Below are 15,164 nucleotides of genomic sequence, written 5' to 3'. Positions count from 1 at the left end.
GGCTAGAGAGATGGCTCAGCAGTTAAGAGCACTGACTGCTCTTCTGAAGGTTCTGAGTTTAAATCCCAGCAACCACATGGTGGCTCACAACCATCTGTAATGAGATCTGACACCCTCTTCTGGTGTGTCTGAAGACAGCTGCAATATACTTACATATAATTATAAGTAAATCTTTGGGCCTGAGTGAGCAGGGCCAGAGCAAGCAGAGGTCCTGAGTTCAATTCCCAGCAAGCACATGATAGCTCACAAACATCTGTACAGCTACAGTGTACTCATATACATAAAAATAAATAAATAAATCTTTTAAAAAAAGAAAAAGAAAGAATGACCTCAAATGACCTAAGTATCTAAATCACAAATTCAATGAGCTAAAAATCAAAACACCTTTAAGAACAATAAATATGACAAGAACTATACTAATCATAACTTCCCCAAAACCAATGAAAAAGAGACAATATTTAAATGAGAGAGAATATGTATAGACTGATAAAAGTGAGGGTTACAGTAGGTCTCTCATTGGGGAGAATGAAAAAAAAAAAAGAAAAAAAAGAAAAAACAACCTTGCAATGGGGTCACATGTTCAATGTAGAATTAATAACCAGTGAAAAATACTCTTTTAAAAAAATGGCAAAATATTTGCTTTCAAAACCGGCAAACCTATACTATAGGGCAGTAGTTGAAAGAAAGTTTCATTGGGTGGAAGTTCCCCACCTCCTACAAAAGGATAGGAGGTGTGAGACAGTAATGGTGTAGATGCCTATCAACAGTATCTTAGTCCAAGTCTAACCATTATTTTACTTAAAAAAAAAAAAGAAAACAAATTTGTTTAATGGTTCTTGGCAGTAATAGCACAAAGTCACGAGGAAGAAAGAAGCTGTAGAAGCATGTGTGTGTGAAGAGCGAGGCTCTTCATTGTAACTGGAAGGCAGATGGGGAGAAGTTAGGGCTCACACTGCCCCACAGAACAGCAGGAACAAGGAGTCATGAGGGAGAAGACACAGAAAGTAGAATCATAACCTGTAGGAAGAATGCAAAAGAAAAAAGAGGGAGTATATATATATGACAACTAGCAAGATGAAAATTTACCCATAAAAGTATCAATAATAAATTGAAAGTTTCCATAAACTAGAAACAAAAACCAGCAACTGTCAGATTAGATAAGAAAAGTAATTTCTCAATTTTATGATGCCTAAAAAATACAGTAGAAATAAAAAGAGATTAAATCATGGTAAAAGTAAAAGGTAAAGAAAGGATGTAATTGAGAGAAAGCATTTCTGGATATATAGATATCAACCAATCAGATTTCAGGGCAAAGATGTCCAGTGGAAATAGGAAATGCCTTGCAGAGTGAATCCAAAGATCAGTCAATCAGTAATTTATTAACATTGTAAGTAATTTAAGACTTCGCCTTACCTCGGTGGACTTAAATATAGAAAGAAAGAGGCTGATAAAAACTTAAGTAAGAACTTAAAAGTGTGGAGTTTTATCCTAATCAGCCTGGAGTTCTTAGTAGACAGAAGGGACTCACAGGCACAGTGTGCAGGTCACGAGACCACACAACAGGAAGGAAGCTACCTGCAGGGCGAGGAGAGAGGCCAATCCTTGCCTACAGAATTGTGAGGAAAATAAACTTACATTGTGGAAGACCCACCCAAGTCTGTGGGATTTTCTTAGGGTAGACCAGAGAGTCAAATTAAAAACATAATTATATATATTTTGCTCCTGTTAAAATGGAAAAGGCATTTTCAAATTGACTATACCAAGTTCTGGTGTGGGTGGAGAAACCGAGCCCTTATCAATACCATCAGAAATGTCTACTTGTGGATAGATACAACAATGGAAAGTGGTTTTGCAGTAACTTCTAACGTCATCTCGGCATCCATGAAAAAGAGCCATGCTTTCCCATTTATTGGTTGGAGCTCAGCTATGAGACTGTTTTGGTCAACATATGCTGGCAGAAAAGGATCTCACAGTGTGACTCTTTGGGTCCCACTTCCAGTACTTTGTCTCATGATGAGAATGGCATCTCCTGGCTCACTGCTACTCTTTGTCCCAGCTCGAAAGGCAGGCATGCAGGGTGGACCTGAAGCTAGTCCATCAGAAGCAGGCTGCACCTGCTGCCCAGCTGCCTTGCACAAATATGAGAAATTCATATGGTAGCAAGCTCCTACAATATTTATAGAGTGAATACCTGACTGACCTACTACAGAGTAGTCCTACTAAGAACGAAATGCAGAGTCAGACATACCTATGAATCTGGGCTTCCCAAGGTGATCGGTTTCTTTGGTGGGACTTGAACTAAAGTCAGTGGTATTACCTGAGAATGAAAAACAAATAATGAAAAACTTAATGAAACATAAATAAAAATTCACAGTACATTGACAGAAGCAGTAGAGATGAAAGATAATATTACTCCTAGATAAACTGCTTGTAGTTTCAGTTCCCTTGCTATTCTTATAATACAATTTTATCTGAAATATAAAGGCCTTTAATTGTGATCTGTAGTGTAATAATGGGGGATTAAAAATTATAATGACAAGCTAATACTAATTAATAAATTGAAATATCTGTAGTTTATAATAACAGGTAATGTTGTAGTCTAAATTTTTTAATTTGGTAATTGGATAGTCTATATTTTTATCAAAAAAAGATGACATTTCTGTCTGCCAAGGAAAGGAACATATTCTGTAACAAAAGGTTGACAAGAAAGACTACTCTAAAACTGAAAAGACAATTTTTCCTAAAATTGATAAAAACTGAAGACCCCAAACCAAGAATTTGTTCACCCTAATTTGAAATACGTTAGCATCTCAGCAATGTGTCTAGTGAGAATGAACACACTAACCAAATTCTTCCTCCGAAGCAGGAGCAGTTGGTTGCTTCTTCTCTGCCCCTGGTCTCTCTGTGGCTGTTCCAATAGGTTTGAGGGTTGCCTTCAGGGGTGGGGAAGTCACTCGGACGGAGGAAATGATTCCTGCAATTTAGAACCAAAGCAGTAAGTCTTCTTAGGAGCAGCACCAAGTTTCAAATTTATTTATTCAATAAATGTTTATTAAGCACTTCACCATGTGGTTTGGCACTATCAGCCAGGCTTGGAGAGCAAGACCTGGTTCTCGATAGAGACAGATGCCTGAGCCAAGGATCTTGAAACATCACAGATATTGTGAAAGAACTACAGAAGGTCACAGAAGGGACAAAAAGGAGGAGTGGTTATATCTATGGGGAACGTGGGTATCAGTGGGGAAGAGTGTCTTCACAGAGTGCCAATAAATGAAATGATCAGTAGGAAGAGAAAAGAGCTTCAGTCTGTGAATCATATCAGGAAAACATGATTGCTGAGGGAGGAGAAGGCCCGGGCCCAGCTAACCATGGAGGGTCAAAGAAAGGTAGATCATGGAAGAACTTGAGTATCATTCTTATGGATGCAATTTTAAGGTTAAAAGACCATGAAAAGGATTTCCAATAATGAAGTAACACAAATGGATGATATTTCACTTGATGTAATGAGCTAACCTACCCATTTGGTCAGCTGTGAAAGAAGGCAGAGAGATGGCATGACCTTGCTTAGAGATGAACTGGCAGACATGGAAGCCATCCAGAGAAAGGACGAAGATCCCCAGAGCAATGCCTGGGGGCCAGAACAGTGCTCCTCTGAGTTGCTATACCCAACCCCTTTATGCTAAAGCTACTTATCAGTCTCTAAAATGGAATTCATCTCCAGGTCCAGGCAAGACTGAGTGTTTAATAGAGTAAGAGTAATATAGAGTGGGTTTTATATTTCTCCTGGGAGAAGAAATTCTTCCTTGGCTACCAGTCAAGGGATATCTGCTGGACTTAGAGACTTTGGCTCAGTGTGCAATCATGGCTAAGTCAGGTAGATGGACCCCTGCCTTTCTCCTACAGACACAAGCCCTCAGTCCCAGAGGGAGTGGGCCACAGGGAAGTGGCAAGCAAATATTAAGCAAATCCAAGAGAAGTTATGCTTTTCAGATTGACAGAGTCAGCTGGAAAGGAGGGTAACATTTTTACCCTGGCAAGCAAAGTGGGACTTGGAAGCCTCAGGAGGTTTGGAGATAGACAAGGAATGGTTGATGTCACGTGGGGACTGAGACTGTTCACAAGTGCTGTGAGAGAACCTCCGAGTAGTCCCAAACATCCATTGCAGATCCCTGAATCACCAGGACTGTATCACTGTTGGTACTAGGTGCTAGGTTTTAAAGTGAAGTCATTTTCATTGGAGGGGGTTGGTGGAACATGGAAAGCTGTAAGCTGAGGTAATCCTAGAGATGGGATGTTTATAGCTCCTCCTCAGGCTCACCGGTAGAGAGGCTGTGCCAGAGCTACACTTTCTGACAGAGAACAACAGGGGATCATAAGCCCAGTGAACTATGGCTGAAGACACACAGCCTCACCCACAGAATCTCCTGCAGGGGTGGTCTCCTGGGTTCTCACAGCAAGCTCAGACAGCCCAGGGACTCATCAGTAAGACCTGAACACAGTGCCACTCATGTCACAGCTGCTTCACATTACAATTAATGAGAATAACCTGGTCTCCTCATGAGGACCTCACTGGGCCTTGACCCAGAGAGGCCCAAGAAGCACAAGCTAGAGACTGAATCCTCCTCTAGATAATGTGTGGGGCGAGGACCTAGAGCAGTAGATCTCAGCCTTCCTAAAGCTATGACTGTTTAATACAGGACTTTATATTATGGTGACCCCCCCAACCATAAAATTATTTTCATTGCTACTTCATAACTGTACTTTTGCTACTGTTATAAAATGTAATGTAAATACCTACATTTTTTTTTCCAATGGTCTTAGATGACCCCTTCATGGGTTGTTCAACCCCCAGGTTGAAGACCACTGACCATGATTCATGAAACAACCTAAAACCATTCTCATTATCTTGTTTAAAAAATGACATCTCTCCCTTCACAAAAAAAAAAAAAAAAAAACCCTCTACATGTTCACCTTTCATACACATTCACTTTTCTTAGTTCTGTAAAACTTTTATGCAGTTTCAACCTACCCAGTCTTTAGGAAGTTAAGCTGTGACAAGGAACACACTGCTTGCTAGCAGAGTCCCTAAGTGGAGGGAGGTGAAGCTGTTTATGAACCGGATCAGTTATCACTGGTTCTTAATTCCATTCATCTATTTATTCAGTTAAGACTATCAAATTCCCTCTATATTTTCAGCCCTCAACTGGGCTCTGGAGTTTCAGAGAGAACTCACCAAGTCATCACAGAACTCACAAGCTCTGAGAGGGTGATTAAAAATACAAATAGGACAAAACCAACTCAGTTTTTTTTTGTTGTTGTTGTTGTTGTACCAAAGATATACACTGAGAACCACACAGAGTACAGTGGTAGTGCTAAGACCTTTTTTGTGGCGCTAGAAGATGGATGCTGTATGTGAAAATGCAGGTCTAGTGGGACCATTCTATGACAGCATAAACATGGAAGTAAGACACAGCTTGACTGCTCGCTCACATGCCTTCCCCAAGCACCGTAACACTGCCGATGGCGACAAGGCAAAGTCAGTGACAGGATATCATATTTTCCACTCATTCTGAGGGGTTGGCAATGCACAGCACCCCCCACTTCTACTGTCTGTCACGTGTGCAGTGGCTTGTTGGGTTGGCTAGTAAAATGCAGTCATGGAGAGAGAGAAGAGGTAAGCCAACAAACCTGCACTTCCTGGCTTTCCGGTGACATTATTCGGTGGTAAAGGCTTTCTCTGTGGAGGCACAGGTCTAGGGGACGCATGCCTATGTGGTATGGGTGGGCGACGAGTCCCTGGGACTGAGCCTAAGAGATATTATAAAGTCAGTACTTACAACAACAACAAAACAAATCAGTCTGAAATAATTGCTCCTTCATAAACAGCAGAGTAGCAGTTGGGTGCTAAGAGATTTCGTATTTTATAGAAAAGTGCCTATGCAGGAAAGTACTATATAGTGGGATTCCACTAGACTTAAACTAGTCAGCTATTCATGGATAATGGAACACATTAGCATATGTAAATCATCTCCTGGAACTTTAGATAAAATATGTAGACATACATGATTTGGAAGGTCATATAGAGAGACTTTAACATCTTTTCCCTGGAGATACAACAGAAACATTGATGAACTTTATCATTGCCAATTGTCTGTAGTTGTGAAATCTACAAATCATTTTATCATTTCGACTTTGAATTGCTTAGCATATACATAATTTTTCCTTTTTGTGGGTGTTTCATGATATCCCCTAACCCTAATATACAATTATAATTAACCCTGTTACTTCTCAAATTATATCAAAGAGCACTCATGGCAGCATCGGCAATGTCGTGACTGTGAAGCCATTGTAGTGTTGAAGTGTGCATGGAGTCCCAGCTAGAGGACAGGACTAGCAGCTGATTTTACCCCTCCCTTTGCTCACTCACCCACAACCTATGTTGCAGGGCTCCAGCCCAATAAATAGTACAATTTTAAACCTTGTTTGTCTAGTAGGAAAGTAGCATGATTTTTTTATGGTTTGTTTAATAGAGTCTATTTTGTAGGATGGTTGGAAAAGTTAATGGTGTCTGGCGTAACTCACCATACCTCAAACTTTAAGCTGTTAGTTATAGCTATTAAATGTATTTCTTTCTTTGCATTATTTGTGTTGATTTTAAATAATCAAGAAGTATTCTCCACTCAGGAAAATACCATACCACTTTAAGGTATTTTCAAGGCTACTAGGAGAAGAGATAAAGAAAAAAGAGGTATGAAAGATCGGAGAGAAGGAGGGGAGAGCCTGCCTGTGTACCTGCCTAGGTGATGATGGCAATATAAACACGAATGTATGAGAGCATCTCTCACATCCTTTTAAAAAGTAAAGCGACTGGATTGTCATCTTCATATGTCTATTACATAATATGTCTATTCTTTTTTGTTTGTTTGTTTGCTTTTTGTTTTTTTTTTTTTTTTGGTTTTTTGTTTTGTTTTGTTTTGTTTTTGAGACAGGGTTTCTCTGTGTAGCTTTGGCTGTCCTGGAACTCACTCTGTACACCAGGCTGACCTTGAACTCAGAAATCTGCCTGCCTCTGCCTCCCAAGTGCTGGGATTAAAGGCGTGCACCACCACGCCCGGCCATATGTCTATTCTTAAGACAGGAACATAAATCATTTCAGGCCAAATTATATCATAATTAATCACACAAGAGCAAAGCTTGAAAAATTAAAAGGTCTAGAACCCAGTGGCTTTGTGGCACTTGACCATGGTGGCTCCTCAGAGTATTATAGGAAGAAACCATTAGGTTAGTATCCCCTGAAAGGATTTAAAAGAATTTAATTTGTACTTTCTTTCCCCAACAATGGTCTCTTGGAATGTTTCTCTAGCAGCTGGCTTCTACTGCTAATGTGGTTCTCTCACACACAAGAACCATGTAGAAATTATTCATCATTCGCCATTGCGGTTACTGTGAAATTTTGAGCTGGTGTTCCAGAGAGTCCACATCGTATGCCTTACCTGGTTTTCTTGTGGCTTGTGAATCCACTGACACATTTCTCCCAGTACTAGATGGCTTAGGTGCTTGCTTGGTTCCTAGGAACAGAGACAATCAACAGGCATAATTGTAAGCATTCTTTGCTGTGGGTGTTTGATAAGAGTTGTCTGGGAAAAGGTGCATGTCTTACATAAACACTGGTACTTTTACACTCATTTTAACCATCATCTACTATCCAGACATAAAGATACTAAAAGTCCTATATCCCTTGGTTCTGTTTTTCTCTGTAGAGCTGGCACCGGGCTGTAATTTGGGGTTTTGTCATAATTTCCCATGGCATTAATCCTGGGCTGGATGCCTGGGAGGTATTGCTTTGCCAGACAGATTTTTACCAAGGGCAAATTGTCACCTTCTGCCAGTCTTTATGGGTACATTTTGTGGTTAAAAAGATAATTTTCCTCTCATTCCCCAATGCCCATAAAGAAACCTTAGAAATCCAGTGTGGTTGGGTTTATATTTATTGAACTAGCTTTAAAAATATCCCTGTGCATGCCTGGTGTATGAAGGTTGTTGAGGCCACACAGGGATCTTTACCCTTGGGGTTTGTAAAATAGTCCAGGATTGGCATAGAACTCTACATTGTTGTTTGTTGGAAACCAGTTCAAAATTGCTTTGTGTGATATTTTTCTCTTCAGTCTCCTTCAAGCATTGTAGTTTTCTGGCCATTCGCCTGAGTACCTTGGATAAGCTTTGGGAAGCTCCCCTAGGATGCAGGGGATCAGGGTGACTCACCTTAGCTTTGTGTTACTGTTCATTTTAAAAAACATATCTTTGCTTTATACAATTTTATTTTTTAAATTAAAATATAATTATATCATTTTTTTATTTCTTCCTTCCAATTCCTCCCATGTACTCCACCCCACCTTGATGTCTCTCTCAATTTTATGGCCTCTGGCTTTTTTTCTCCTTTAATTGATACACACACACTGCTAAATATATATGTATATTCATAGATACAAACATTTATGTATATGCATATATAACCTGCCCAGTCTGTTTAATATTACTTGCATGTATATGATTACAGGGATGACTAATTGGTATTAGATAACCAATTATGGGGCAGCTCTTCCCTGAGAAAAGTTATTTTTCTCACTTTCAATACTTCTTAGTTTCTTATAGCTCTTTGATTAGGGCTGGGACCCTGTGAGATTTCTCCCTTCCATGTTGGGCATGTTTGTTGGTGCCGTCCTTGTTTAGGTCTTGTTTAGGCAGCCATGTTGGTAATGCTTCCTGTCTGATATGTGCCTCCTTCTCCTCTTCCTCCTCTTCCTCTTCCTCCTCCTCCTCCTCCCCTCCTCCTCCTCTTCTTCTTCTTTCTTCTTTCTCCTCCTCCTCCTCTTCCTTCTCTTCCCCCTCCTCTCCTCCTCCTCCTCCTCCCCTCCTCCTCCTCCTCTTCTTCTTTCTTCTTTCTCCTCCTCCTCCTCTTCCTTCTCTTCCCCCTCCTCTCCTCCTCCTTCTCCTCCTCCTCCTCCTCCTTTGCCTCCTTCTCCTCCCCCTTTTTTTGAGACAGGGTCTCATGTAGCCTTAACTGGCTTAGAACTCACTGTGTAGACCATGCTGGTCTCAAATTAATAGAGATTATTCACTCGCCTCTGGCTCCTGAGAGTGAAGATTAAAGGCTGTGCAACCATTCCTATCTCTGACAATTTTTTTCCTTTTTATTTTTTATTAGATGTTTTCTTTATTTACATGTCATACAATATCTCCTTTCCCAGGTTCCCCTCCAAATAAAAAATAAAATAAAATAAGCAAAAATAAAAACAAACCCCTGTTCCCTCCCTCCTCCCCCTGATCACCACCCCACCCTCTCATGCTTACTGGCTCTGGCATTCCCCTACACTTTGGCATAGAACCTTCACAGGACCAAGGGCCTCTCCTCCCATTGATGACCAACTAGGCCATCCTCTGCTATACATATGCTCCTGGAGCCATGAGTCCCACCATGTGTACTCTTTGGTTGGTGGTTGAGTCCCTGGGAGCTCTGTGGGTACTAGTTAGTTCATATTGTTGTTCCTCCTAAGGGGCTGCAAGCCCTTCAGCTCCTTGGGTCCTTTCTCTAGCTCCTTCATTGGGGACCCTGTACTCAGTCCAATGGATGGCTGTGAGCCTCTGGTTCTGTATTAGTCAGGCACTGTTAGAGCCTCTCAGGAGACAGCTATACAGGCTGATGTCAGCCAGCACTTGCTGGCATCCACAATACTGTCTGGATTTGACAATTGAATTTGGGAAGGATTCCCAGGTGGAGCAGTCTCTGTATTGTCCTTCCTTCAGTCTCTGCTCCATAGTTAGTCTCTATAACTCCTTCCATGAGTATTTTGTTCCCCCTTTTAAGAAGGAACGAAGTGTCCACACTTTGGTCTTCCTTTTTCTTGAGTTTCTTGTGGTTTGTGGATTGTAACAAAAAACAGCTTTTAGAATCTAAGTAGGGAATCTCACTTCAGAAACAATCATCCTAAGAAAGAATCCATGCACTGACAGCTTGATGGTAATTTGCATATTAAAGATAAGAGAACATATTTAATGTGCCAGTTCGTACATTAACAATGACAACCACAGTAACTGAGTGCCAACAACTTTGATTCTACAGTTATCTCTCAGAGAAGGTAAAAAGACATTAATTAAATATATTTAATGTGCAGGACATAATGATCACAGATAAGTTTTGCCTGTGGTAGTTTGAATGAGAATGTCTCTTACTGGCTCATGTATTTGGACACTAGGTCCCCTGCTAGTGATCCTGTTTTGGGGGGAGGTTATTGAACCTTTAAGTCTCAGAGCTTTGATGGAAAAGGGGTGAATTTTAGCAGTTTATAGCCATGTCGTACTTCCTGTATTGTGTTTCCCAGCAAGTCGTTAAGATGTGATTGCTCAGCTCCTGGCTGTCTTGATGCCTTCCCCACATTTATGAATATCTAGTCCTCTAGAACAGTAAGGACCAATAGTCATTGTCTTGATTTTGTTTTGGTTGTGGTATATTTTTCACAGGAACTAGAAGTAACTCATACAGAAGTTGGTACTGCAGAATGAAGTTGTTGCTGTGAAGAACCCAACCCTGCTGATTTCTGGAGGAATGAGAAAGACTTTGAAATTTTCTTCTAAAAAAGCTATTCCTATGCCCGGGGTTCTTAATACCTTGGGGTCAGGGAACTAGGTCATGTAACTGATTATTTTGTAAATGGCATATAGGGAAAGAAAAAATACTTCCATAGGTTTGGTAAGGTTTGACTTCCCATAATTTATCAAAGGTAGCACATACACAAGAGACAGACAGACAAACAAACACACACAAGCACTCCTAGAATGTCAGTAAGTTGTATGTTCTTTGAGTAGATCTTATAAGCTCTTCTCTAAGTATTTTGTCCTTCAAAAACAAAATATTTATTTCTAGTACTGTCTAATCATTCTGTGTATTTACAACTTGATTTGAGTTCACAAAGCTTCTGTGTGAAATATAATATCCAGGACCTACAAGTGAGGAAACCCAAGGCTAGATTCAACAAGCAGCCCAAGGTCTACTGGAAGGAAATGCTGGAACTCAGAATCACATGTTCTCAGCTCCAAAACCTCTTTCTCAAACACCGAGTCCTCCTATTGGCACCTTCTCCTTCTGTGCCTCACAATAATTCTAAGCGACTATAGCCTATATATTCTATCTGTTGAGAAGGGTATAGTACTACCCTATATGAGAGTTAGTGACTTTGGCTAGCAAGCATCTGTCCTGTAACCATGCCATGCCACCATCATGTGGTACTCACAAACAAATAGTTGTAGGCTCTCAGCAGTTCCTATAGGGCAAACACAGATCCACTAACCCCAGGATGAGTAAATGTCTGGATGGAAAAAATGAGTTAGAGATTATAGAGAAAAGGGAGAGAGGAGCATGGGTTCTCCTCCCTTCTGAGCAAGTGGGAAGGTGAGAAGAGTGGAGAGGAAGGGGGAGGAAGAATACAGTAGAACAAAATGGTTCTCAACCTTCCTAATGCTGAGAACTTTTAATACAATTCCTCATGTTGTGGGGACCCCCAGCCATAAAATTATTTCATTGTTACTTCATAGCTACATAAAGGGTTAATGTAAATATATGATATGCAGAATATCTGACATGTGACCACCCTCAAGGGTAGTCTATTTATATCTCTAGGTATAAATCAGCAAGTCAACAACACATTAGCCCTTGAAATCTAGCCCATTATCTGGAATCATTGGAAAGGGCCCTGAAAACAGTAGCTCTGGGGCTCACTGGGAAGAGCTGGAGACAGGCAATGAAGCCCTAGGCTCCGATATACCAGTAAACATGGGCAATTTAAGGTTAAAGGGGACACAGAAGCATAATAAGGAGAAAACTTTAAAAAGGAAGTCAATATAAGACACTGTAGCGAATGGGACTTGTGGACTGCCTATCAGGCAATCTAGCCCAGCCTGTGGGCTGGATTCTTTTCTCTTAAATAGGATTGATGGGCACACATGCTAAAGGGCAGTTGCTCTGGAGGCACCAAGACTGGAACCTTCGTGCAGCCCACCATTGCCATATGGAAGTTTTCCAGAAGTCTACAGATTTGCGTAATTCATCACTTAGCAATTTCTTATCCAAGATGAAATAATGATTTTGGGTATTTCTAGCCATAGTAACAAAACCTTGCAAACAAACTTGTTGATTCCCAACTGTATCAGGGGAAATCTATTTTCAATGAATCAGTGATTCTACCCCCTGTGATGAAAAGGGTTGATATTATGGAGGGCAGTTCTCTTTGCTTTTGCCTCCAAATATTAGCACCTAATTAAAAGTTCTTGAGCAATAATCCAGCAGCCTGGAAGAGTTAGCCACATCCTAGAAAAACACATACCTCACCCTGAGGAGTCTGGTTTTCCCTTGTGAGACACACTCCATGTGGGGGCAGTAATGTGTTCTTTCCTCATTAGGATACAGAGAGAGGAGTCTGAGATCATCTGTGCAGCATGCTCTATCTGTGAGATATCATGTGATATCTGTGAGATTACATGCTCTATGTCAGCTTCAGAATTCTACTTTGCCTGGCATGTATGGAGCCTCCAAACAGTGAGGTCCTGAGTTCAATTCTCAGCAACCGTATGGTGGCTTGCAACTATCTGTAATGTGGGATCCGGTGCCCTCTTCTGTTGTGTCTGAAGATAGCTACAGTGTACTCATATACGTAAAGTAAATTAAAAAAAAAAAAAACTTAAAATAAAAAACAGTGATGGTTGAGCAGCTAACCAGTCCAGTAGTTGTCATCTTCCAAGAGAAGTCAGACAAGTCTCTTCTCTAAAGAGTCAGGCAATAAACTGTACTCTTTCTCCTTATCAATTTTTAACTTAGAAATTTCTAAGGTGAGGAAACACCTTAACTAAACTGTGATGTCTAGGTGTCTATGTGTAGAAATCACCAAAAAAAGCAGAATAGTAGATTAAGGACACATCCAAACTATGAGCCTTGGACTAGTATGATGGCTCAGTGGGTAACTGAGTTCTATATCTTAGGACCACATTATAGAAAGAGAAGACTAACTTCTGCAGATTGTCCTCTGATTTTCTGATTTCTTTATATGGACAGAGACATGTACTTGTGCATACCCCCTCACACGAATAAATAACTGTAATAAAACCTCAGCCTCTGTAGGCTTTCTAACCTTAAAATAAATAAAAGTCAACATGTGCAGTGCAAAGCAAATATCTACAATGATATTAAAAAATAAGAAATATTTAAGGTAGCATCTAGCTAAGACTGACCCTGAAGATGATGATGGATAGATGCTGTCTGCTGACCTTACTACCTAAGATGAACAACAAGATGATCCTCAACAGAAGCTCTCAATAGGCTGACAACCCAATGTAGAAGAAGTAGAAGAAGTCAATACATTTGGTTGGGCATTGGAAGAGAAACAAAGAATGGAGAGAAGGCCATCCCACTCACTCCACCTGTGTTTGGCAGTAGTTTCTTCCCAGTAGTGAGACCACAAAAAGCACTTGTCTTCTGCCAACTATTATGGGTAAGATATTACAAAGATGACTTATGTACACACAAGATGATAATGACAGATAAATTGGTTCAAAAGTGAGTCTTGAGAGAAAGTCATACTGTTGGTAACTTATAGTATGATAATGCTACTTGCCCTCTTTGAATGATATTCATTGTCCTAGAATCATGTTTGATTATGTTAGAAGCAACAACTCTCAAATAGGGCCATAGAAACTTTTATTTTTTTGTTGTTATTTGCTCTGTGAATACCTAATTTCTATTTTTACTTATGCAACCTCCAAGGAATCATTTGAATATTAAACCTGTGTATTTCAATTCCTCCCAAGGAGATCTGAGAGAAGATAGCTCTTGTTAGAGCCAGACTATCTAGGCCAATCTGAGAAACTATGCAGTTCCCACTTCCAGGTGGGAAGAAATTGGTATAAATAGGCTCAAATAGGTACTGCAATGTCTCAGAAATCTATAAATCCTTTTTCATTTGGTCTGAAAAATAATTAAATTTCCAGAATTCCAGATACCATATTCTTCAAGTACAGGAAACACATTCTAAATGAATCTAAATCATTTTTAGACTATCTTCAAGCATCACATCTCTTTCTTACTAGGAGCTGATTAAACATGGCATGTATGCATTAAATACATTCTAATTTTATTAAGAGCATGTTGTATATGTAAACACATGATTTATATTATTAAAATATCTCAAAAACACAGCGAGCAGTTCCATTTGCCCATGGAATAAATAAGCTGGCCTTTGAATTTTTATCAAGCCCATTCCATTCCTATAGCTCTGAGGAAGTTAGGATGGTTTCAGAATGGTTTATAAACTTTAATAGGACTATAGCCATAGCAACCAGTTGTTAATTGTGTTGAATTAAGTCTGCTTCTTCTTTCTTATATTCCACACTGCACACTGCTAACAGATAGAGGCCCTTCAGATGTTGTGATGGCCTCTGTGGGAGATTATAAAGGGGAAAACTAAGTAACCATGAAGACTGACCTGTGCATAGAAAGTCATTCGAAATAACAAAAAGTAATGAATCTTACTTTTTTCATTCTGTAATAAATATTTCACTAAAATTACTTTTGAGAAACAAGACTATATATGACAGCTAATTTAGTAGACTAGGTTTAGAAAAGTGAAAATTTCTTTTCCAACATTTTTAGGGATATTTGAAGTTGATTTTTGAAATGAGTTAAAAACCTTAAATTCTAATTTTACAAATATTTTCCAAAATGTATACAAAAAGAAATTGATGTGGAATTTAACAAAATTATATGAAATGGGTGGCATTTAATTTTGTTACAACCAAAGAAAAATACACTTATGATTATTACCTACCTGTTCCTACTCCATTTTTATGGGACGTCCCTCTGGATTTGGTTTTATCAGGTTTTATAGTTGTTTTGTTCAGAGCTACAACAAAGTAGGGATTAAACAGGTTATATATTACATATTAAAAGTTTGCAGCCAAGGAAAACAAAACTTTTCACAGAACTGAAAATCATTTAGCTAGGCAATAAAGTAGTGACAACTCACATGCAAAAAAAATACATGGTCCAAAATATTGAATATAGACATCACACTATGGCATGAAAGTCATAAACTTTCACAGGTTACAATGAAACCCTGAAT

The 15,164-nt window shown here is 39.6% G+C and overlaps 1 protein-coding gene across 35 annotated transcripts in view; it reads right to left on the bottom strand.

Moving 5' to 3' along the window:
• Abi3bp (ABI family member 3 binding protein) overlaps positions 1-15,164 on the bottom strand; it is a 229,041-nt gene that overhangs the window by 16,069 nt on the left and 197,808 nt on the right. For all 35 annotated transcript variants that reach the window (XM_031364086.1, XM_031364088.1, XM_031364093.1 and 32 more), the window contains 5 exons: positions 14,871-14,945; positions 7,494-7,568; positions 5,689-5,808; positions 2,846-2,974; positions 2,249-2,317 (listed from right to left, as the gene is read on the bottom strand). In XM_031364086.1, the coding sequence (XP_031219946.1) occupies positions 2,249-2,317; positions 2,846-2,974; positions 5,689-5,808; positions 7,494-7,568; positions 14,871-14,945 (468 nt within the window). The remainder of the gene's footprint in view (positions 1-2,248; positions 2,318-2,845; positions 2,975-5,688; positions 5,809-7,493; positions 7,569-14,870; positions 14,946-15,164) is intronic.

The sequence above is a fragment of the Mastomys coucha genome, unplaced genomic scaffold (genome assembly GCF_008632895.1).
Source record: "Mastomys coucha isolate ucsf_1 unplaced genomic scaffold, UCSF_Mcou_1 pScaffold12, whole genome shotgun sequence".
Lineage (NCBI taxonomy): Eukaryota > Metazoa > Chordata > Mammalia > Rodentia > Muridae > Mastomys > Mastomys coucha.
Note: the sequence above shows the minus strand (reverse complement) of the source record. Positions and strands in the feature narration are given on the sequence as shown.